The sequence below is a fragment of the Coregonus clupeaformis genome, chromosome 9, assembly GCF_020615455.1.
Source record: "Coregonus clupeaformis isolate EN_2021a chromosome 9, ASM2061545v1, whole genome shotgun sequence".
Taxonomy (NCBI): Eukaryota; Metazoa; Chordata; class Actinopteri; order Salmoniformes; family Salmonidae; genus Coregonus; species Coregonus clupeaformis.
In genome coordinates, this window is record NC_059200.1 from 1,809,408 (window position 1) to 1,834,948 (window position 25,541).

General features: G+C 42.6%; 2 protein-coding genes across 5 annotated transcripts in view; one reads left to right on the top strand and one right to left on the bottom strand.

Moving 5' to 3' along the window:
• LOC121573560 (clathrin heavy chain 1) overlaps positions 1 to 12,666 on the top strand; it is a 75,493-nt gene extending 62,827 nt beyond the window's left edge. For 2 of the 4 annotated variants that reach the window (XM_041885643.2, XM_041885644.2), the window contains 3 exons: positions 6,194 to 6,214; positions 9,670 to 9,745; positions 11,269 to 12,666. In XM_041885643.2, the coding sequence (XP_041741577.1) occupies positions 6,194 to 6,214; positions 9,670 to 9,745; positions 11,269 to 11,405 (234 nt within the window). In that variant the 3' untranslated portion in view covers positions 11,406 to 12,666. The remainder of the gene's footprint in view (positions 1 to 6,193; positions 6,215 to 9,669; positions 9,746 to 11,268) is intronic. The other 2 variants (XM_041885646.2, XM_041885647.2) reach the window with 1 other exon arrangement.
• A 6,139-nt stretch (positions 12,667 to 18,805) lies between these two features.
• On the bottom strand, positions 18,806 to 20,738 carry ptrh2 (peptidyl-tRNA hydrolase 2). Its single transcript, XM_041886937.1, has 2 exons — positions 20,657 to 20,738; positions 18,806 to 19,495 (listed from the first exon to the last, which is right to left on the bottom strand). Exons 1-2 carry the CDS (start codon positions 20,694 to 20,696, stop codon positions 18,951 to 18,953), a joined length of 585 nt encoding a protein of 194 aa, XP_041742871.1. The 5' UTR covers positions 20,697 to 20,738; the 3' UTR covers positions 18,806 to 18,950.
• Between the last annotated feature and the right edge of the window lie 4,803 nt (positions 20,739 to 25,541).

The following is a 25,541-nucleotide window of genomic DNA, read 5'->3' on the forward strand; positions in this document are numbered from 1 at the left end:
TTCTCACCGGTACATGGCCCCGTCCATCGTCCCTTTGATGCGGTGAAGTTGTCCTGTCCCCTTAGCAGAAAAACACCCCCAAAGCATAATGTTTCCACCTCCATGTTTGACAGTGGGGATGGTGTTCTTGGGGTCATAGGCAGCATTCCTCCTCCTCCAAACACGGCGAGTTGAGTTGATACCAAAGAGCTCGATTTTGATTTCATCTGACCACAACACTTTCACCCAGTTCTCCTCTGAATCATTCAGATGTTCATTGGCAAACTTCAGACGGCCCTGTATATGTGCTTTCTTGAGCAGGGGGACCTGCGGGTGCTGCAGGATTTCAGTCCTTCACGGCATAGTGTGTTACCAATTGTTTTCTTCGTGACTATGGTCCCAGCTGCCTTGAGATACAGTGGGGGAAAAAAGTATTTAGTCAGCCACCAATTGTGCAAGTTCTCCCACTTAAAAAGATGAGAGAGGCCTGTAATTTTCATCATAGGTACACGTCAACTATGACAAAAAAAAAATCCACAAAATCACATTGTAGGATTTTTTATGAATTTTTTTGCAAATTATGGTGGAAAATAAGTATTTGGTCAATAACAAAAGTTTCTCAATACATTGTTATATACCCTTTGTTGGCAATGACACAGGTCAAACGTTTTCTGTACGTCTTCACAAGGTTTTCACACACTGTTGCTGGTATTTTGGCCCATTTCTCCATGCAGATCTCCTCTAGAGCAGTGATGTTTTGGGGCTGTCGCTGGGCAACACGGACTTTCAACTCCCTCCAAAGATTTTCTATGGGGTTGAGATCTGGAGACTGGCTAGGCCACTTCAGGACCTTGAAATGCTTCTTACGAAGCCACTCCTTTGTTGCCCGGGCGGTGTGTTTGGGATCATTGTCATGCTGAAAGACCCAGCCACGTTTCATCTTCAATGCCCATGCTGATGGAAGGAGGTTTTCACTCAAAATCTCACGATACATGGCCCCATTCATTCTTTCCTTTACACGGATCAGTCGTCCTGGTCCTTTTGCAGAAAAACAGCCCCAAAGCATGATGTTTCCACCCACATGCTTCACAGTAGGTATGGTGTTCTTTGGATGCAACTCAGCATTCTTTGTCCTCCAAACACGACGAGTTGAGTTTTTACCAAAAAGTTCTATTTTGGTTTCATCTGACCATATGACATTCTCCCCAATCCTCTTCTGGATCATCCAAATGCACTCTAGCAAACTTCAGACGGGCCTGGACATGTACTGGCTTAAGCAGGGGGGACACGTCTGCCACTGCAGGATTTGAGTCCCTGGCGGCGTAGTGTGTTACTGATGGTAGGCTTTGTTACTTTGGTCCCAGCTCTCTGCAGGTCATTCACTAGGTCCCCCCGTGTGGTTCTGGGATTTTTGCTCACCGTTCTTGTGATCATTTTGACCCCACGGGGTGAGATCTTGCGTGGAGCCCCAGATCGAGGGAGATTATCAGTGGTCTTTTATGTCTTCCATTTCCTAATAATTGCTCCCACAGTTGATTTCTTCAAACCAAGCTGCTTACCTATTGCAGATTCAGTCTTCCCAGCCTGGTGCAGGTCTACAATTTTGTTTCTGGTGTCCTTTGACAGCTCTTTGGTCTTGGCCATAGTGGAGTTTGGAGTGTGACTGTTTGAGGTTGTGGACAGGTGTCTTTTATACTGATAACAAGTTCAAACACGTGCCATTAATACAGGTAACGAGTGGAGGACAGAGGAGCCTCTTAAATAAGAAGTTACAGGTCTGTGAGAGCCAGAAATCTTGCTTGTTTGTAGGTGACCAAATACTTATTTTCCACCATAATTTGCAAATAAATGCATTAAAAATCCTACAATGTGATTTCCTGGAAAAAAAATTCTCAATTTGTCTGTCATAGTTGACGTGTACCTATGATGAAAATTACAGGCCTCTCTCATCTTTTTAAGTGGGAGAACTTGCACAATTGGTGGCTGACTAAATACTTTTTTCCCCACTGTACATACGTGTGTGTATATACACATACATGCAGGTTTTCCTACTTACAAGGCATGTAGAGGTCTAATTTTTTATCATAGGTACACTTCAACTGTGAGAGATGGAATCTAAAACAAAAATCCTGAAAATCACATTGTATGATTTTTAAGTAATTAATTTGCATTTTATTGCATGACATAAGTATTTGATACATCAGAAAAGCAGAACTTAATATTTGGTACAGAAACCTTTGTTTGCAATTACAGAGATCATTCGTTTCCTGTAGGTCTTGACCAGGTTTGCACACACTGCAGCAGGGATTTTGGCCCACTCCTCCATACAGACCTTCTCCAGATCCTTCAGGTTTCGGGGCTGTCGCTGGGCAATACGGACTTTCAGCTCCCTCCAAAGATTTTCTATTGGGTTCAGGTCTGGAGACTGGCTAGGCCACTCCAGGACCTTGAGATGCTTCTTACGGAGCCACTCCTTAGTTGCCCTGGCTGTGTGTTTCGGATCGTTGTCATGCTGGAAGACCCAGCCACGACCCATCTTCAATGCTCTTACTGAGGGAAGGAGGTTGTTGGCCAAGATCTCGCGATACATGGCCCCATCCATCCTCCCCTCAATACGGTGCAGTCGTCCTGTCCCCTTTGCAGAAAAGCATCCCCAAAGAATGATGTTTCCACCTCCATGCTTCACGGTTGGGATGGTGTTCTTGGGGTTGTACTCATCCTTCTTCCTCCAAACACGGCGAGTGGAGTTTAGACCAAAAGCTCTATTTTTGTCTCATCAGACCACATGACCTTCTCCCATTCCTCCTCTGGATCATCCAGATGGTCATTGGCAAACTTCAGACGGGCTTGGACATGCGCTGGCTTGAGCAGGGGGACCTTGCGTGCGCTGCAGGATTTTAATCCATGACGGCGTAGTGTGTTACTAATGGTTTTCTTTGAGACTGTGGTCCCAGCTCTCTTCAGGTCATTGACCAGGTCCTGCCGTGTAGTTCTGGGCTGATCCCTCACCTTCCTCATGATCATTGATGCCCCACGAGGTGAGATCTTGCATGGAGCCCCAGACCGAGGGTGATTGACTGTCATCTTGAACTTCTTCCATTTTCTAATAATTGCGCCAACAGTTGTTGCCTTCTCACCAAGCTGATTGCCTATTGTCCTGTAGCCCATCCCAGCCTTGTGCAGGTCTACAATTTTATCCCTGATGTCCTTACACAGCTCTCTGGTCTTGGCCATTGTGGAGAGGTTGGAGTCTGTTTGATTGAGTGGACAGGTGTCTTTTATACAGGTAACGAGTTCAAACAGGTGCAGTTAACAGGTAATGAGTGGAGAACAGGAGGGCTTCTTAAAGAAAAACTAACAGGTCTGTGAGAGCCGGAATTCTTACTGGTTGGTAGGTGATCAAATACTTACGTCATGCAATATAATGCAAATTAATTACTTAAAAATCATACAATGTGATTTTCTGGATTTTTGTTTTAGATTCTGTCTCTCACAGTTGAAGTGTACCTATGATAAAAATTACAGACCTCTACATGCTTTGTAAGTAGGAAAACCTGCAAAATCGGCAGTGTATCAAATACTTGTTCTCCCCACTGTATATACATACATACATATACACATACGTATCTATATACACATATATATACACATACATATATGTGTGTGTGTGTATATGTATGTATATATATATATATATATATGGCTATGTGTGTGTGTGTGTGTGTGTGTGTATATATATGTGTGTGTATATATGTATGTATGTGTATATGTGTATATGTGTGTGTGTATATTCCGGGGCGGCAGGTAGCTTAGTGGTTAAGAGCATTGTGCCAGTAACCGAAAGGTCGCTGGTTCTAATCCCTGAGCCGACTAGGTGAAAAATCTGTCGATGTGCCCTTGAGCAAGGCACTTAACCCTAATTGCTCCTGTAAGTCGCTCTGGATAAGAGGGTCTGCTAAAAATGACTAAATATTTTTTTTTTTAAATACATACACAAACACAGTGCCTTCAGAAAGTATTCTGACTTTTTCTACATTTTGTTAGGTTACAGCCTTATTCTAAAATGGATTAAATAAAACAATTTCCTCAGCAATCTACACACAATACCCCATAATGACAAAGCGAAAACAGGTTTTTAGACAAAACATACATTTTTTACATAAATATTCAGACCCTTTGCTATGAGACTCGAAATTGAGCTCAGGTGCATCTTGTCTCCATTGATCATCCTTGAGATGTTTCTACAACTTGAGTCTACCTGTGGTAAATTAAATTGAATGGACATGATTTGGAAAGGCACACACTTGTCTATATAAGGTCCCACAGTTGACAGTGCATGTCAGAGCAAAAACCAAGCCATGAGGTCGAAGGAATTGTCCGCAGAGCTCCGAGACAGGATTGTGTTGAGGCACAGATCTGGGGAAGGGTACCAAAAAATGTCTGCAGCATTGAAGGTCCCCAAGAACACAGTGGCCTCCATAATTCTTAAATGGAAGAAGTTTGGAACCACCAAGACTCTTCCTATAACTGTCCGCCCGGCCAAACTGAGCAATTGGGGGAGAAGGGCCTTGGCCAGGGAGGTGACCAAGAACCCGATGGTCACTCTGACAGAGCTCCAGAGTTCCTCTGTGGAGATGGAGAACCTACCAGAAGTACAACCATCTCTGCAGCACTCCACCAATCAGGCCTTTATGGTAGTGGCCAGACGGAAGCCCCTCCTCAGTAAAAGGCACATGACAGCCTGCTTGGAATTTGCCAAAAGGCACCTAAAGGACTCTCAGACCATGAGAAACAAGATTCTCTAGTCTGATGAAACCAAGATTGAACTCTGAATTCCAAGCGTCACGTCTGGAGGAAACCTGGCACCATCCCTACGGTGAAGCATGGTGTGGCAGCATCATGCTGTGGGGATGTTTTTCAGTGGCAGGGACTAGGAGACTCGTCAGGATCGAGGCAAAGATGAACGGAGCAAAGTACAGAGATCCTTGATGAAAATCTGCTCCAGAGCGCTCAGGACCTCAGACTGGGACGAAGGTTCACGTTCCAACAGGACAACGACCCTAAGTCTCTGAATGTCCTTGAGTGGCCCAGCCAGAGCCTGGACTTGAAGCCGATCGAACATCTCTGGAGAGACCTGAAAATAGCTGTGCAGCAACGCTCCCCATCCAACCTGACAGAGCTTGAGGATCTGCAGAGAAGAATTTGAGAAACTACCCAAATACAGGTGTGCCAAGCTTGTAGCGTCATACCCAAGAAGAGGCTGTAATTGCTGCCAAAGGTGCTTCAACAAAGTACTGCGTAAAGGGTCTGAATACTTGATATTTCTGTTTTTTAATTTTTTATAAATTAGCAAAAATGTCTACAAAAACAGTTTTTGCTTTGTTCTTATGGGTTATTGTGTGTAATTTTAGAATAAGGCTGTATTGGAGGTGAAAGAATTTAGGCGAGGTGCTGGCTAACGGAGTAGAACACTTGAAAAAGAAAAGGAGAGCTGCACACTCTAGGAGCTCAGATGCAATCATTGAATAACCGAATAACCAACGTTTCGACAGATAAGCTGTCTTCATTGTCATTAAATTATTTTATCTGCCTAGAGTGTGCGGCTCTCCTTTTCTTTTTTTTTTTAGAATAAGGCTGTAACCTAACAAAATGTGGAAAAAAGTAAAGGGGTCTGAATAGTTTCCAATAGCTCTGACCGGAACAGTAGTCCAGCAGCTCTCTAGTCTAGTCAATGACATATAGAGGACACCAGTTCTAGCATGTCTGTCTATCAATAGAACGGCTAATGCAGTCTGTACGGCTCTGCTCTCAATATTACTTTAGTGACTCAAAGTTGAGTTCACCGGAACCTATACAGGTGTACACACTAGTCTACTAAATTAAATACATTTGGCCATTTCATATTTGGCCAGCACAGGAGAAACTGTATTTTGATGCATGTAAATGTGATAAAGATCATTACAATGCTTAACTTATCTTCAAAACAATATTTCTTAGGATGGAAGGGATAGTTTAACAAATCACAAACTAGAAAAATTCAGAAAGAAATTGTACCAGACTTCCTTTTAGACAGGAGTGTTACTGTCTTTTCTATCTCTTAGTTTTAGCTATTTTCTACTGTGTGGATATTTGGTTGCCTCTCTCTCTCTCTATGCACTATGGGAAACTGAGTTAATTTTATTTTCTAAGCTGCGCTTCTTGAATTCCCTTCCAGGTTAATGCAATTAAGGAAAAGGTGAAAGTCGATTCCTATATTCCATCTCTTTCTTTCGTTATTTAATTTTCTTCATTTATCCTGGAGGACTGCAACCTCAGGAATCTGCATGAGTTTTATTTTAATTCTGTCATCTATTACACTACTGCTTTTCCAAACACCCACACACCGAGTAGTGCCTTCTCTGAGTGTCCTCTCAAACGGACTCTCACCGACTGGGCAGCCAAGCACTGTAGTAGATCTGTAGTTACTCACCAATGACAACCCTTAGTCTGAGTAAGTCTACCAACGATGCCAGTCTGCCATTGGTTTCCAGTCCTGACCTTTCAACCCACTAACCCTAAAGCACTCTTGATACCCCAAGAGTGTCTGAGAGGAAAGTTAATTTTGTAGAATGTTAGAACACCTTTTAATAAACTCAGTCTTGAGTCTTCTCATAGTGCCAGCACATAGTTAAGACTGTTCAAAAAGAGCTGCAAACCAGTTGTAGACTGCATTTAACGATAGTACTAAAACTGTAAGCCAATAAATTCATTGTATGATTAAGGTTTGTGAAGAGAATGCAGTTTTTAGAAATGTTTCAGAAATTACATTTTGTAGTGATTACATTTATATATTTAATTTAAGGCCTGAGGGGGTGTGGTATATGGCCAATATACCACGGCTAAGGGCTCTTATGCAGTCAGCCAGTCAGCATTCAGGGCTCGAACCACCGGGTTTATAATAAAAACTTTGTCATGTTCATATTGAAGTCTTGATAGTGAAGCACAGCTTGTGCTGCAGTACTAGAGGCTGAGCAAAAAAATCTGTCTTTGATGAAGTACATTTTTCACGGGCAGTAAATGAAAAGTGCATTCCTTCACAGACTTTTACACTGTATCCAAGATAGTATGTACTGTGCCTTCAGAAAGTATTCACACCCCTTGACCTTTTCCACGTTTTGTGGTTTCAAATTGGGATTAAAATGGATGTAATCGTCTTTTTAAAATGTATTTTTACGATCTACACAAAATACTTGATTAGATAAGTATTCAACCCCCTGAGTCAATACATGTTAGAATCACCTTTGGGAGTAATTACAGCTGTGAGTCTTCTTGGGTAAGTCTAAGAGCTTTGCACACCTGGATTGCACAATATTTGCACATTATTCTTCAAGCTCTTGTCAAGTTGATCATTGCTAGACGGCCATTTTCAAGTCTTGCCATAGATTTTCAAGCAGATTTAAGTCCAAACTGTAACTAGGCCACTCGGGAACATTCAATGTTGTCTTGGTAAGCAACCAGTGTATATTTGGTCTTGTGTTTTAGGTTGTTGTCCTGCTGGAAGGTGAATTTGTCTCCCAGTGTCTGTTGGAAAGCAGACTGAACCAGGTTTTCCTCTAGGATTTTGCCTGTGCTTAACTGTTTATTTTTATCCTAAAAAAAAACTCCCTAGTCCTTGCCAATGACTAGCATATCCATAACATGATGCAGCCATCCCCATGCTTTAAAATATGAAGAATGGTACTCAGTGATGTGTTGGATTTGCCCCAAACATAATGCTTTGTATTCAGGACAAAAAGTTAATTTCTTAGCAGTATTACTTTAGTGCCTTATTGCAAACAGGATGCATGTTTTGGAATATTTGTATTCCTTTTCACTCTGTCATTTAGGTTAGTATTGTGGAGTAACTACAAATGTGGTTGATCCATCCTGTTTTCTCCTATCACAGCCATTAACTCTATAACTGTTCTAAAGTCACCATTGGCCTCATGGTGAAATTAAATCCCTGAGAAGTTTCCTTCCTCTCCGGCAACTGAGTTAGGAAGGACACCTGTATCTTTGTAGTGACTGGGTGCATTGATACACCATCCAAAGCGTAATTAATAACTTCACCATGCTCAAAGGGATATTCAGTGTCTTGATATTTTTATTTTTACCTATCTACAAATAGGTGCCCTTATTTGCGAGGCATTGGAAAACTTCCGTGGTCTTTGTGGTTGAATCTGTGCTTGAAATTCACTACTCGACTGAGGGACCTTACAGATCATTGTGTGTGGGGTGCAGAGATGGGGTAATCATAAAACTAAAAATCTTAACCACTATTATTGCACACAGTGTGAGTCGATGCACCTTATTATGTGACTTATTAAGCACATTTTTACTCTTGAAAGTATTTAGGCTTGCCATAACAAAGGGGTTGTATACTTATTGACTTCAGCTTATTTTTGTATTAATTTGTAAACATTTCTAAAAACAAAATTCCACTTTGAAATTGCGGGTATTGTGTGTAGATCAGTGGCACAAAATCTCAATTGAATCCATTTTAAATTCAGGCTGTAACACAAAATATGGAAAAGGTCAAGGGGTGTGAATACTTTCTGAAGGCACTGTATGTTTGTGTGAAAAACGGGTAATGGTACATGCTTTGGGAAATGTTCTCTGGTTTTAAAATATGCATGTGATTGAGCCCATGCCAATGAGTAGCTAGCAGCACTGAGATGCAAGGAGACATTGCTGTTGGCTGTGCCTTGCTGTTGGTTGATGGGACTGGAAGGCCTTGAGTGGCTGGACTACTAATCATCCTAAGCTTTCACTCCCTCTGCGCTTCAGTACTTATGCCTCTTTCAAGCACACTTTTAACCAACTGTGTAACAACTACTGTAGCATGTTGTTCTTCTCCTTTCAATGAAGCCTCGGCTTGTTGGGATTATGTGGGAAGAGATTTACTGATGGTAGTTACTAATGTTCCTAACAAGAGGTATGGAGGGAACTAAACCCACTTAACACAGAAGCACAGCTAAATATAGTGAACAAAATAAGAAAAAAGGGATATCTTTTAACTTGCACAAAATGCATCTTGCCTCTTACCACAACTTTCAAACACAAGTTTTCTTCCTAACAACTCTTGGAAAGCTGCTGTTTTTACTGCTACGCTTAAAACGTCACTCCCAGGATTGGAGTTACAGTGGGCTGATATTGACAAGCTATAAACTAAGTATGTTCGATTATGAAGAAGGTTGAATGGGTCCTAGATAAATCAGTGAAAATACCACCTGGTAGTTGGCATTGCTACTTCACAATAGCATTTGTAGGCCTGATTCATACTTGATATGGGTTTGGTTCTCTACATACATAGCAATGTTTATCTATACTGAAAACTTCAAGTAAAGACTGGTGGCTGAATGGAGGGACCAAAGTCCATTCAGTCTTTTTCCAGTCACATCTTAATGGTCATCTCTCATTTTTCTTCACTAGTTTTAAATGTGTGACGAAGGGGCAGCTCACAGCAGCCTTGTATGTGTTGAAAAGAAAAATCACCTAAAATGCACACACTTCACACACCGGAACGGTTCTGTCCATCAACCACTTAACATTAATTGAACTACTAAATGAAAGAACAGTCAATGATTGAAGGCTTTTCCAGCACGTCTAGTCTTTTCTGGCCTGCCTGCTTGTAGCAGTGTTTCATTGTGTTCTTTCTGACCTCTATTCCAGGTGGACAAGCTGGAGACCTCAGAGTCCCTACGGAAAGAGGAGGAGCAGGCGACAGAGACACAACCCATCGTCTATGGTAAGTACCTCGCGCGTCATTCACTACCAGTGTTGGGGGTACCACGTTACAAAAGTAACGTTACGTAATCAGATTACTTTTATGGGTAATGGAGTAAAGTAACACGTAACTTCTTCAGAATCTTCTCTCTACCAGGCGTGTGTTTCCATGATCCAATCTCGACTTGTTTCCTCATGTAGTTATCGAGTGAGCGTAGAAAGGCTGTTTGGAGAAATGTCATGACAGCAGCAGTCCATAGAAATGTATAGAGGGCGTACCTTTGATCTTTGCCATTGATTGGTTCTGTGATAGCAAAGCCCCATAGAGGGCTTTCCCGTCTAGTGGCAAGTGTGCCCTCTATACATCTCTATGGGTCCGTATAAGTGCGGTCTATAACCAGAAAAAAGAGGCAATCTGTACAGATGTTTGGCTTACAGTTATATGGCTAAGTAGCCCGTCTTTGGTAGTGCACATGCAGATCGCCTTGCTCCCTTGACAGTCAAACAAACTGATTTAGAGATTATTTTTTAATGAAAGTAACTTTATTTTCTACACAAAGTAATATTTTAAACAAGTAATATGTAATATTACTTAAGTAACTAATCCCAACACACTTCACTACCAAGATACTGCTTGTCACTGACTGAGACCATGTACAGCCGTTCACACCGACAAATAATCAAGAAAGATTACCCATGACCCAGCCTTTTGTATGGCAAGTAGTAAAGTTTTGACTCAGACAAAAAGTAAATGGTAAAGAGAAATGTATAAAATGTCATGTGAAAAAAAACTTTGGATGGTGTTGATATTGGTGACATGCATATGTGTATAGGGATGTCTCAATCACAATTTTGAGATTGGTATCTCATTCATAATAGCTCCTGCGCCAAAACTTTGGTATTTATCATCCTAATAGGTCCTGATAACTTAAATGGTGAGCCAACATGTTTTCAGCACTTTCCTGCCCATAACTGATCAAAACTCACTTTCTCGTGGCTCCGCCGTGTCCCTCTGCAGCAGACAGGCTATACGTTTTACATTTTAGTCATTTAGCAGACGCTCTTATCCAGAGCGACTTACAGTTAGTGAGTGCATACATATTTTTTTTCATAAATTTTTTCATACTGGCCCCCCGTGGGAATCGAACCCACAACCCTGGCATTGCAAGCGCCATGCTCTACCAACTGAGCTACATGGGGCTATAGTCAAGTGAACAACACGTTTAAGCTTCCTTGTGGTTAGTGTCTCTGACTTAGGCCTATGCCAGAGTCAACATGGGTTTGAATCCGGCCCACTGTCCTTTGACTCAATCTCTCCGATCTTCTCTCTACAGTCCTCTGTTCAATAAAAAACCTGACAAAAATATTAAAGGAGGAGGAGATTGCCCCACTCTTCCTTGGCTCTCTGGAATGTTGACAGAGTTGCGCTGTGGCTCGTGTGCATTCTAAAACAATTTAGTGAATTTGGGTAAACTAATCAAATCTGAATAGATTGTAATTTTGGGGTCCGCCCTACATGTATAACCCCCTCTCTCTTTCCTCCAGGCACACCCCAGCTGATGCTGACTGCTGGCCCCAGTGTGCCCGTACCCCCGCAGCAGGCCTACGCCTACGGTTACCAGGCCCCTGCAGGCTACCCCCAGGCCCCTCAGGCACAGCCAGGCTTTGGCTACAGCATGTAAAGGCCCTTCTGGTCTGGAACAAGCCTGGAGCCCATCCCTCCATCTCTCCCCCCACTCAGCTCAGTCCTTCACCAGCTCATTACCATCTTCTACTCACAACATACAGGGGATTCAAACAAGCAGTTATTACTCTTTTAATTATTTGTTATTATCGTTTGTTTTTCTTTTTTTGTCATGAAGGACTCCATTTTATTTCCATTGTCAAAGAAAAGGATTGGATGACAACGATTTTCTTCCACATTCCATTATATTTACTAGATGTAATTTGTCTTATTTTTATGTACAATGAGGGGGCTTGTGGAAAGAGCGAGGCCTCTTAATTAAAGTTGTTGTGAAGCATCAGATTTGCACTCTGTAGTATCACATTTTGATGTGTGAGCAGCTTGTTCTATCCATCTAAAATGCATTTAATTATTGTATATTCAGAAACGAAAGTTACAATGTTCTTCTATATTTGAACATGAGACTGCCGCTTCCATGAACCACAAACTAGAAACACTACGTACAATACCAGTAATGACCTACACAGGGTTGAAGGGGTTGTGTAGCTCTAGAAAGAGAAAATATTATTTTAAAATGCATATAGACATGATTTCCAAAAGTGAGTTTTATCCTTCCCATCCCAAGCATATGCACGTTCTCCAGTCAGACCGTGCGGTGTAGAGATTAAGTTGTTGGTGTCTTTGGTCTCACTCTGCTGCGTATACAGACTTCCTTTCCTCGTGCTGTAAACAGTGCTCTTGTTTGGGACCATTCCATTTAGGAGGGATTGATTACTAGAATTAAAGAAGCCCTGTTCAGTTCAGTTGGACCTATGTGTTTTACTAACTAACCACACCTTGTGCCCTGTTCTGGACTGTACAGAAGAGAGAATATAAAACCTAATAGCCTCGATGTCCTGCCAGGATGTTTTTCTTTCTTTGGACGTGTCCAAAATGCCACCCTATTCCCTATATAGTGAACTACTTTTGACCAGGGCCCATAGGGGTTTTGCACCATGTAGGAAATAGGGTGCCATTTGGGACAAAGCGTTTCAGTTTGCCCTCTGATCTAATTAAAGAAAATCACAGGACTGTGGTAATTTGGTGTTTTTATCAAAGGCTTGCGTGTATACAAAGAAATTAAATCTACCCTATACTCTCTAAAAACAAATGACTTTAGATTTATGCGTGCACTTGATTGTGCAAAATCTGGATCATGATGAATGAAATGGCGGTTTTCTTTTCCACATAAAATAAAGGCTTCTTGTTTGTCAAGAAAAGTCTGGTCAAGTCTCAACTTTGTTTTGTCAGACTAACACAAACATCGGCAGTTCGCAGTAGATCACGTGCTGGGTGTCAATGATTGTTGGCGATTCAACATTTAGAATAGTCAGGAAATTTTAAAGAAAACGATGGCCATCCGCTGTGCACGGCCGACGTTTGTTTCTTTCATCTTATGAACCTTCTCATCAAGGCATCCTGTAGGGAAAATCCATATCACTCCATATGTACAATACAGTATGTTTCCAGTACAAGCCAGTGCTCAGATGTGTTTGGGGTAGTTTAAGCACAGCCAAAGTGCGGTGTATGCCTATTGGTCAATTGACTAAATACTGAATCTGTCTGTTCAAGAAAAATGTTCACATGTAACTTATTCTATTAGGGGGGGAATAGAGTACCACAGTGAGTCATAATACCCATAAAACCTAGCGGTCAAACAGGGAAATGGTTCCAATCGTTTTTCCAGCATACATTTTTCACATAGGGGATTTTAGAAACAATTAAAATAAGGGCTGTGTTTCGTGTAAGCTTACCCTGGTGTGAAGTTTTGATAACTGTTTAAATCTCTCTAGGACAAGGTGACTTATCAATATATTGACCTGTATTTACCCCCCAAAAAATGAAACACTAATTAGCTACTAATGTGGCTATCATAAAGAACTACAAATGCCATGATCTGGACGAGACTGCCGAATCGAGGCAAAGGTAAGAATCTCGGGATTAACTATAATGTAAGCTAAATGAAGTAATGAATAAATGTCTTTAATGGACAATTCTGAACTGTCTTGTGCACGTTTTAAATTGACACAATACCTGTTAGCAAAGGTGTCAGCTAGAGATGACATGCAGGAGCTTGCAGGGATTTGTAGTTTTGCATGATGTCTTCTTTGATGCTAATTAGCATTTTCAAAACAGTAAATGGAGCCAAATATATTGATAAGTCACCTTGTCCGAGACAGTGTGAACCTGCTTTCATCTGTGAAGAGCACAGGGCGCCAGTGGCGAATTTGCCAATCTTGGTGTTCTCTGGCAAATGCCAAACGTCCTGCACGGTGTTGGGCTGTAAGCACAAACCCCACCTGTGGACGTTGGGCCCTCATACCACCCTCATGGAGTCTGTTTCTGACAGACACATGCACATTTGTGGCCTGCTGGAGGTCATTTTGCAGGGCTCTGGCAGTGCTCCTCCTTGCACAAAGGCGGAGGTAGCGGTCCTGCTGCTGGGTTGTAGCCCTCCTACGGCCTCCTCCACGTCTCCTGATGTACTGGCCTGTCTCCTGGTAGCGCCTCCATGCTCTGGACACTACGCTGACAGACACAGCAAACCTTCTTGCCACAGCTCCCATTGATGTGCCATCCTGGATGAGCTGCACTACCTGAGCCACTTGTGTGTGTTGTAGACTCCGTCTCATGCTACCACTAGAGTGAAAGCACCGCCAGCATTGAAAAGTGACCAAAACATCAGCCAGGAAGCATAGGATCTGAGAAGTGGTCTGTGGTCACCACCTGCAGAACCACTTCTTTATTGGGGGTGTCTTGCTAATTGCCTATAATTTCCACCTGTTGTCTATTCCATTTGCACAACAGCATGTGAAATGTATTGTCAATCAGTGTTGCTTCCTAAGTGGACAGTTTGATTTCACAGAAGTGTGATTGACTTGGAGTTACATTGTGTTGTTTAAGTGTTCCCTTTATTTTTTTGAGCAGTGTATATAGTGCCTTCGGAAAGTATTCAGACCCCTTGACTTTTTCCACATTTTGCTATGTTAGTCTTATTCTAAAATGGATTAAATAAATAAAGATCCTCATTAATCTACACACAATAACCCATAATGACAAAGCAAAAACAGGGTTTTAGACATTTATTTAAAATAAAAGAACAGAAATACCTTATTTACATAAATTATTCAGACCATTCGCTAGGAGACTCGAAATTGAGCTCAGGTGCATCCTGTTTCCATTGATCATCCTTGATGTTTCTACAACTTGATTGGAGTCCACCTGTGGTAAATTCACTTGATTGGACATGATTTGGAAAGGCACACACACCTGTCTATATAAAGGTCCCACCGTTGACAGTGCATGTCAGAGCAAAAACCAAGCCATGAGGTCGAAGGAATTGTCCGTAGAGCTCCGAGACAGGATAATGTCAAGGCACAGATCTGGGGAAGGGTACCAAAACATTTCTGCAGCATTTAAGGTCCCCAAGAACACAGTGGCCTCCATCATTCTTAAATGGAAGAAGTTTGAAACCACCAAGACTCTTCCTAGAGCTGGCCTCCCGGCCAAACGAAGCAATCGGGGGAGAAGGGCATTGGTCAGGGAGGTGACCAAGAACCTGATGGTCACTCTGACATAGCTCTAGAGTTCCTCTGTGGAGATGGGAGAACTTTCCAGAAGCACAACCACCTCTGCAGCACTCCACCTATCAGGCCTTTATGGTGGCCAGACGGAAGTAAAAGGCACATGACAGCCCGCTTGGAGTTTGCCAAAAGGCACTTAAAGACTCGCAGACCAAGATAAACAAGATTCTCTGGTCTGATGAAACCAAGATTGAACTCTTTGTGCTGAATGCCAAGCGTCACATCTGGAGGAAACCTGGCACTATCCCTACGGTGAAGCGTGGTGGCAGCATCATGCTGTGGGGATGTTTTTCAGCGGCAGGGACTGGGAGTCAGGATCGAGGCAAAGATGAACGGAGCAAAGTACAGAGAGATCCTTGATGAAAACCTGCTCCAGAGCGCTCAGGAACTCAGACTGGGGCGAAGGTTCACCTTCCAACAGGACAACGACCCTAAGCACACAGCCAAGACAACGCAGGAGTGGCTTCAGGACAAGTCTCTGAATGTCCTTGAGTGGCCAAGCCAGAGGCCGGACTTGAACCCGATCGAACATCTCTGGAGAGACCTGAAAATACCTATGCAGTGACGCTCCCCATCCAACCTGACAGAGCTTGAGAGGATCTGCGCAAATACAGGTGTGCCAAGCTTGTAGCATCATACCCAAGAAGACTCGAGGCTGTAATTATTGCAAAAGGTGCTTCAACAAAGTACTGAGTAAAAGGGTCTGAATACTTATGTAAATGTGATATTTCAGTTTCATAAATGTGCAAGAATTTCTAAACCTGTTTTTGCTTTGTCATTATGGGGTATTTTGTGTAGATAGATGAGGGGGAAAACAATTTAATCAATTTCAGAATAAGGCTTTAACCTAACAAAATGTGGAAAAAGTAAAGGGGTCTGAATACTTTCCGAAGGCACTGTAGTCTACCCCGACTTTCTGTTTCCTATTTCTATCATGTTAAATATTCCACTATCAGTATCAGTATTAATGGCACCTGTTTGAACTTATCAGTATAAAAGACACCTGTCCACAACCTCAAACAGTCACACTCCAAACTCCACTATGGCCAAGACCAAAGAGCTGTCAAAGGACACCAGAAACAAAATTGTAGACCTGCACCAGGCTGGGAAGACTGAATCTGCAATAGGTAAGCAGCTTGGTTTGAAGAAATCAACTGTGGAAGCAATTATTAGGAAATGGAAGACATACAAGACCACTGATAATCTCCCTCGATCTGGGGCTCCACGCAAGATCTCACCTCGTGGGGTCAAAATGATCACAAGAACGGTGAGCAAAAATCCCAGACCTACACGGGGGGACCTAGTGAATGACCTGCAGAGAGCTGGGACCAAAGTAACAAAGCCTACCATCAGTAACACACTACACCGCCAGGGACTCAAATCCTGCAGTGCCAGACGTGTCCCCCTGCTTAAGCCAGTACATGTCCAGGCCCGTCTGAAGTTTGCTAGAGTGCATTTGGATGATCCAGAAGAGGATTGGGAGAATGTCATATGGTCAGATGAAACCAAAATATAACTTTTTGGTAAAAACTCAACTCGTCGTGTTTGGAGGACAAAGAATGCTGAGTTGCATCCAAAGAACACCATACCTACTGTGAAGCATGGGGGTGGAAACATCATGCTTTGGGGCTGTTTTTCTGCAAAGGGACCAGGACGACTGATCCGTGTAAAGGAAAGAATGAATGGGGCCATGTATCGTGAGATTTTGAGTGAAAACCTCCTTCCATCAGCAAGGGCATTGAAGATGAAACGTGGCTGGGTCTTTCAGCATGACAATGATCCCAAACACACCACCCGGGCAACGAAGGAGTGGCTTCGTAAGAAGCATTCCAAGGTCCTGGAGTGGCCTAGCCAGTCTCCAGATCTCAACCCCATAGAAAATCTTTGGAGGGAGTTCAAAGTCTGTGTTGCCCAGCGACAGCCCCAAAACATCACTGCTCTAGAGGAGATCTGCATGGAGGAATGGGCCAAAATACCAGCAACAGTGTGTGAAAACCTTGTGAAGACTTACAGAAAACGTTTGACCTGTGTCATTGCCAACAAAGGGTATATAACAAAGTATTGAGAAACTTTTGTTATTGACCAAATACTTATTTTCCACCATAATTTGCAAATAAATTCATAAAAAATCCTACAATGTGATTTTCTGGAGAAAAAAAATCTCATTTTGTCTGTCATAGTTGACGTGTACCTATGATGAAAATTACAGGCCTCATCTTTTTAAGTGGGAGAACTTGCACAATTGGTGGCTGACTAAATACTTTTTTTCCCCCACTGTGTGTGTGTGTGTGTATATGTATATATATATATATATATATATACACACACACACACACAGCTCAAAAAAATAAAGGGAACACTAAAATAACACATCCTAGATCTGAATGAATGAAATAATCTTATTAAATACTTTTTTCTTTACATAGTTGAATGTGCTGACAACAAAATCACACAAAAATTATCAATGGAAATCAAATTTATCAACCCATGGAGGTCTGGATTTGGAGTCACCCTCAAAATTAAAGTGGAAAACCATACTACAGGCTGATCCAACTTTGATGTAATGTCCTCAGTAGTGTGTGGCCTCCACGTGCCTGTATGACCTCCCTACAACGCCTGGGCATGCTCCTGATGAGGTGGCGGATGGTCTCCTGAGGGATCTCCTCCCAGACCTGGACTAAAGCATCCGCCAACTCCTGGACAGTCTGTGGTGCAACGTGGCGTTGGTGGATGGAGCGAGACATGATGTCCCAGATGTGCTCAATTGGATTCAGGTCTGGGGAACGGGCGGGCCAGTCCATAGCATCAATGCCTTCCTCTTGCAGGAACTGCTGACACACTCCAGCCACATGAGGTCTAGCATTGTCTTGCATTAGGAGGAACCCAGGGCCAACCGCACCAGCATATGGTCTCACAAGGGGTCTGAGGATCTCATCTTGGTACCTAATGGCAGTCAGGCGATCTCTGGCGAGCACATGGAGGGCTGTGCGGCCCCCCAAAGAAATGCCACCCCACACCATGACTGACCCACCGCCAAACCGGTCATGCTGGAGGATGTTGCAGGCAGCAGAACGTTCTCCACGGCGTCTCCAGACTCTGTCACGTCTGTCACATGTGCTCAGTGTGAACCTGCTTTCATCTGTGAAGAGCACAGGGCGCCAGTGGCAAATTTGCCAATCTTGGTATTTAAAGCCGTAGGCTAAATAAATCATTATGGAGCGCAGACTAAGCCATAACAGTTTGAACCCGATGGTTAGTGCAGGCAATAGACGAGGGTATAACCTATTGTACACTAATCTTCCAACATTACCATGGGTTGAAGAACTGAACCCAACTTTCAGGATGACTCAAACCACTATTTTTGATTTATCAGTATATTTTGTGCGTAAAGGCTCTTCAAACCAGTTTTTTATGATTAATACATTATTTCCTAAATAATCTACCAATTGGTGCTGAAACAGAGACAAATATGCATATACATTTCTTTAGATGGCTCTTTCATTGAGCCCTAATGTTCTGAACCCGTTCTCTCGATTTATTCTAGTGAGTCTGTCGACTAAATTCAAACTAAAAGGTACACCGAATTTAAAGGGATGGCTTAAGATAAACATACTGAAACCGCACAAGAAAATATCTTTGCCACCAAGTGTGAGGGTTTTCAGCAGTTGAATGAAATGTATTCAGAGCGTGCAAGGTCGCCAGCCACACCTGCTACACAACTGAATAAGGTAAGCCTGAATACCAAATACTGAGAAGTACGTAGGAAAGGCGGACATGATGTTGGACCTTTTAATGAAAAGTAATGTACAGTTCCCAAATGACCACTTCTCTATTAAAAAAATACATTTTGAAGTGGACCATGATTATCCTACTTCAAATACAACTAATACAGACAACTCAATTCAAGTCCTATTTCGTGTCTAATAGAGCTTCAAGTGTCCAGTGACTTTGTCCACAAGATCAGCTGGTCCAGGGCCTACTCCCAACACAGTACGGGATCCTGGTGCTATCTGGGTCCTCCCTGCATCTTGGATCAGACTGACAGGCAGCCCTACCTCTTTGGCATGGGTTAGCAGTTCTATCAGACTGTCCTCATCTGGAGCTTTAACCACAACCTTGGGCTGGCCACAGTACTCCCATTGCTTCAGAAGCTCAGGGTTCCTGCGCTGGACCTGCTTATAGGCCGACACAGCAGCGTGTGAGCACTGGGCTGCCACTTTCCCCTTGCCCATCTTCAGGTCGGATCGGACCACCAGGATCATTTTGAACTCCCCTCCTTCTCCCATGACGCTGGCGGCCATTTCACCCCCGCTGCCATTCCCCATCGCCGCCCCGATGAGGTCTTTGGAGGAGTTGCTGAACCGAGCCCGGACGTGCCAGCCAAGGCAAAGTCCACAGCCCACTCCTCCCAATATTCCAATGGCTACCTGGCCGTATAGGGAATCCATCTTGAGACTTGTCAAACCTGAAAGTTGATTTAAGGCTGTGAATTTATTAAAGGCAATCTGAATTTATTGTAGGCTTCATCTCTTAGCTACATAGTCTAAGTATGCCTTTCACTGTAATGTCTACACCTGTTGTATTCGGCGCATGTGGCGAATAAAATTTGATTTGTTAGGGCCCTATATAATCATTTAAATGTTTGGCCTGATTCTGTTTTTCCCTAAATTCCGTTTAGTTTTTCCAGGTGTCCATTTTCCCGTTTTATTTCAGGTTTTTGCTATCAAAATCACACTTCTAATTTCATACGAATAACAACTATGTTAGTTGTTCTAAGTCAACAATAATGATTATACTACATCAGGACACCACTTTCGAGGTCTAGGAAAATTCGATTAAATTAAATTTCGATTTGTGGGTGTAGTTACCCTAAAATTCCAGTGCGCACATTGCAAGAGGATGTTTAGTTATGTTTTTGGATTGATGCAAATAATCATGATATCATTCTGGCAGGTATGCATAGGCTACTTTGTAGTTAACATTGAATTGATTAGGTTTTTGGGTTAACATCTACCAGAAGATTTTTCATTAACGTCATCGCTAACGGCTACACAAAGTGGTAGCTGGGCGCACATACACAGACCGGGGAATTCTCGTTGCCTCTTCAGAAGGTTGCATTAAATAAGAATCACTGTTGCATTCTGTTTGTCTTATGATAAACGTGTGCTAATTAATGTAATACATAGTTGATTCCCTAAGTTCAATACGTTTAATATTGTTGAATTCCGTTAAATTTTATGGATTCCGTCCATTTTATAGGGCCCTACATTGTTGGCTAACTAGTTAGGCACTAAAATCACCTAGCTACCTAAGGTTACCCTAAATGTGTTTCCACTTCAGACAAACATTGACCTGTCATCAGTTGATCTGATAGGATTGTTGAACATGGTAACTTAACTGTTTGACTCAGGGGAGAGAACAAGAGATTCCGAACTTACAGAGTAGGCTACCGTCAAAATATCTTTGCTACCATTGAACTAGCATGTAACTAACGAGTTAGCTATCCTAAGTCAACTTCGCAATATCACCTCAATGGAGGCAGAATTCGTAACCTTTTTACCTGACGCCTTCATAAAGTCATAACATGTTGCATAGCAGTTTATGACCACATTTCACCGATTTTTACCTGCTCCCAGCGAGATCAACGCGCTTACATTCGTCTTCATCCACCGTCCACTTCTGATGACGTCACATTAAATACACTGGGCACGTTTCAGTATGAAGAGGCGACAACTGGGAGATGCAAATAAATTGCGGGTGTCTCTGAGTTTATGCAGCTTTTTAGGTTTTATGTTCTATTAATAATCAAGATTATTGAAGTTTTTGAAAATAACATGGTTCAATTTCAAAGTATTACTATCCCATGTATTTAATTAATAGATTCTCTAGGTCAATCTTTTTAATGGTGGGTGCACATGTCAGAGTAAAGAAATTAAGAAAAAAGTGTAGTAATCATGGCCAAATACCGACTGGGCACTCAAGGCACGTGCCCAGGGGCTCCTCACTCAGATATCATATTTACATGGCATAAGTTACTGCAAAGATTGCTCTCCACCCATGGTAAAATTAGTCGAATTGCATGAAATTTGTTATAAAATTGCTAAATGCAGTGGCGGCTGGCCGATAGAGGGCGCTAGGGCGCCGCCCCCTTAAATAAAATTATTTTAAAAAAATAAAATAAAAAATAAATAAAAATAATAATAATAATAATAAAAACATCAGTATGTCAATATTTGTGTGTTTGAAATATGGAATGCACACAGTAATATGTGTAAGATATGATAGAAAATCATATTCGCAACCTTTCCTCTGCCTGTCAAACGCCTCGTCAGCTCTGGGCGATACAGAAAGTGCCCCGAGGAGGCGGGTCTACGTAGCAGTTAAGCCAATTGCTAATTTAAGATATGAATGTATGACATAAAATGTAGCTAATCAGCGATTTTAATTCGAATCCAAGGAGGGCGATTATTTTATCGCCCCAAGCTCGCCCTGATAAAATAAGGACCGGGCTCCAGTGGCGCCATTTTTACTAGACGACAATGGCGAGCGCAAACGTTACTCCTCCAAGACCCAACCCTAACTCGGTGAAATCTCTCCTCCAAGATCCGTTTGAGAGGAGAACTTTGTCAGAGAAAGTTCGGGTGAAAGAGCTGGGCCCAGATCAACCTGACCTCTCAATCAGACAGCAGGCTAGCGAGAAAGGGAAGCAGTATATGCACGGCTTCTCCCGTAGCTGGTACACCAGGAAGGCTTGGCTAGCTGGGTGCACTGATGCTAATGCTTTATTTTGCTTTCCGTGCTTGCTTTTTAAAACGACGGGGTCAGATTCAGCATGGACAGGTACCGGAGTGAGGGATATGAAGCACCTGTCAGAGAAGGTAAAGAAACATGAGAACACCAGGGCACACATGGACAACTCTGTAAAGCTAGCTGTATTAGGAAGGGTGAACATTGCTACGCAGCTGGATGACGGCCACAGGATTGCGGTGAGGAAACACAATGAGGAGGTGGATAAAAACAGGCACATTCTATCCAAAATTATCGATTGTGTGAAGTTCTGTGGGGCTTTTGAGTTGGCCTTGCGTGGGCACGAGGGAGACTGACTCCTCGGACAACCCCGGCATTTTCCGGGGCTTAGTGGATTTTGTTGCCTCCCTCGACAGTGTGCTGGAGGAGCACCTGAAGACAGCTACCGTTTTTAAGGGCACGTCAAAGACGATACAGAACGAGCTGTTGGACTGTATGCTGTCAGTGCTTAAGGATTACATCCTGGAGGAAGTAAAGAGTGCTGATTTTATCGCCATTCAAGCTGACGAGACGACTGACGTTTCCACCCACTGCCAGTTGGTGCTTGTGATACGCTACATCGATGCTAAAAGTAACGTCCAAGAGCGTTTTTCGAGTTCATTTTGATCGAGAACGCAACCGCCAACACCATCGCTACAGCGCTGCTGGAGAGGCTCAGCACCATACTCTCACATGGACAAAAGGCCAAACTTATTGCCCAGGCTTACGACGGAGCAAGTGTGATGAGGGGGAGCCACCGGCGGAGTGCAGCGTAAAATAGTGGATGTGTACGAAAATGCGCACTACGTCCACTGCTATGCACATCAGCTGAACCTCATCATGCAGCAGGCTACTTCACGCATCCCCAGGATCGGCACTTTCTTTTCCGACCTTGCAGGATTTTCTGCTTTCTTCTCCAGGTCTCCCAAGCGAACCACCGTGCTTGACGAAGTGGTTGCGCATAGACTCCCCAGAGCCTCTACAACACGGTGGAACTTCCACAGTCGCGCTGTAAACACTGTGTACAGTACAGGGATGACCTCCTAACGTGTTTCCAGACCATCAGAGACTCTGGGAACTTTGATGCCCCGACTGTCAGAGAGGCGGGGGCTTTGTGAGGATGCTCGAAGACGAGGCTTTCTGTTTTTTCCTGGCACTGTTCCACAAGATCATGCCAAATGTGGACATGCTTTTCAGCCAGCTGCAGAAGAGGAACATCGACCCTGTCTTCATTAAAGCACTTGTCCAGAGGTTCACAGACAGCATGCTAACAATCAGGTAAATAACTATATTTACTATTGGCTGATAAAGATGTTGTTAGAAAGATGAATAGTTCACTTACAACAGTTTAAAAGCCTAAATGTGTCTGGTCATCAAAGTGAGTGATTATCATAGAGCCGTCACAATTATATTTGTTTTAGTATTTTAAAAGGAAAGAGAAGACACAATCAGACGTTGATAATAATGCAGGAAAGTACTACACAGTTTGTAATAATTATTCAGGTGTCCACCAGGTCAATTTCTAGAAGAGGCCTAGTTGTTATTGAAGATTAACTTTATTGCTAAGTGCACAGCAGAACAAAATGATGTTGCATCCCTCTCACAAATGTAATACAAAAAGGCTTTAAAACGTAATAACATCAGTTAATTATGTACATCACAGGTTAAAGCAGTTACTAGACATAGTTTGTGTGTATATACACACTATCTGTCTGTCTGTCTGTCTGTCTGTCTGTCTGTCTATATATATATATATATATATATATATATATATATATATATATATATATATATATATAAAAAGTCACTGATTGTGTGTTGAGGGGGAATTACAGTGAGTTAAGAAGTCTGATTGCAAGTTATCAAATTAAACTTTATTTTTTGGACCCAGGGCCTCAATTCCCTCTTTGTGTGGGGACAGCGCATCTGACGAGCAGCAACAGCCCATCAAGCGACGGAGGATGCTGGGACCAGGAGAACAACAGAGGTTGGCTATAGAGGTAAGTTGTGATGTAATTGTCAGTGTTTCCCCCTAGAACTTTTTTCAGGCCTGGTAGTATGTAGCCAAAACCCTGAACAATCAGCACCTTGGTAATCATATACTTGAGCTGGACATAGGCATGTGTCAGTCAGGATCACTTGCATCAAAATAGCTTAATTGCAAATTAAAGCTGATGATGTATCTTTTACAGGTATGTGATACCATCCTGAGTCATGCCAAAGAGAGGTTCTCCTTCACCCAGCACCTCATCAGCGCAACACTATTGCACGGAGAGTTGTTCCCACAACACAGTGTGAAGTTCCCGATACAGCGCTTGAAACAACCGTGGAGGCGTACCCCATGTTGAACAAGGCCAAGCTCAAAACCGAACTGTCCCTCATCTATGAGAACAGTGAGTTCAAGGCTTGTAGTGGTGCAGTGCCCCTGTACCAGTTCTTCATGGAGAACAACCTTCAGAGCACTTTCACAGAGACTGCCAGCCTCCTCAAGATCCTCATCACCACACCCATGACAACTGCTGAGTCAGAAAGGTGCTTCTCTACACTGAAAAGGATCAAGACCTTCCTGAGAAACAGCATGACACAGGATCGCCTGAACGCTCTGGCCATGCTCTCCATGGAGAAGAAACTTGTCAGGGACATTCCTGACTTTAATCAAAGGGTCATTGAGAGGTTTGCCACTCAGAAGGACAGACGGGCAAAATTCCTGTACAAATAAGATGACAGACACACACACACAGAGCAGCTCTGGCCGCATGTTTCTTTGTATATAGTTGACCTTAGCATAAAAAATCCAGTTATATATGGTACTCTAGAAAGTCTTAATAGTGTCTTTGCTAATATTACTGTATATATGTTGTTTTGTATCAATTAATTGTTGCAGTTCTGGAGCACATTAACAATTAGTCACATTTAGTATGATCATAAAATACTGTATGCTATTCTTCCAGTCAAAGGTTTGAGTTCATCCACTTGATATCCATTTCTATATTATACATCCTTTTATACAGTGTAAGATTTCCTATAAACTTTATAATAATTTCATGTTATTGTCCACTTTCCACTCTGTTCTGACAGCATGCCTGTTGCGTTGCCTGTTTACTACCAATGGTGAAAAGTTCACTTTAAATGCAAATGAAAGGCTTGGGTTTGTGTAATATGTTTTTGTGTAAGAATGCCTCAACTTTTTAATATTGGCATTAAATAATTACTGAATGTTTCACTGAGCACTGCTGTCCTGCAGTTTGTGTTAAAATATATCGCGATGGTTACAGGAAAAAAAAAGTATGGCACAGCCCCACCGAGAATATTTTTCACCAGCCGCCACTGGCTAAATGTTCTCTCAAGACTGCAAATGTTAAGAAAACGACTGCACTGATTTGTTGCTCTCGAACGCACCCTGAGCATGTGCCGCTCAGCTTTACCTGGCTTTGAAGTACCTGGATATACTCATCGCCTATCTGTTAATGGATGGGGCTTAGATCAAAGCTCATCCAAATGATAAGGTGTTTTGTGGTACTACTATACACCATTCCTATTGGCTCGTGGTCTGCGCTTCAGCGGAAGTACACGCAGACACTGAAGAGGAAGCGAGACACCAATAGAGATAGATAGAGGACTCTTCTTTGTATCTGTGCCATTATAGCGTCTGTGACACCACAAGCGCCATTGAGGCAATCTCCATTTTGAAGTAGTCAATTTTCTTCTTAACGATTGGCTGATCC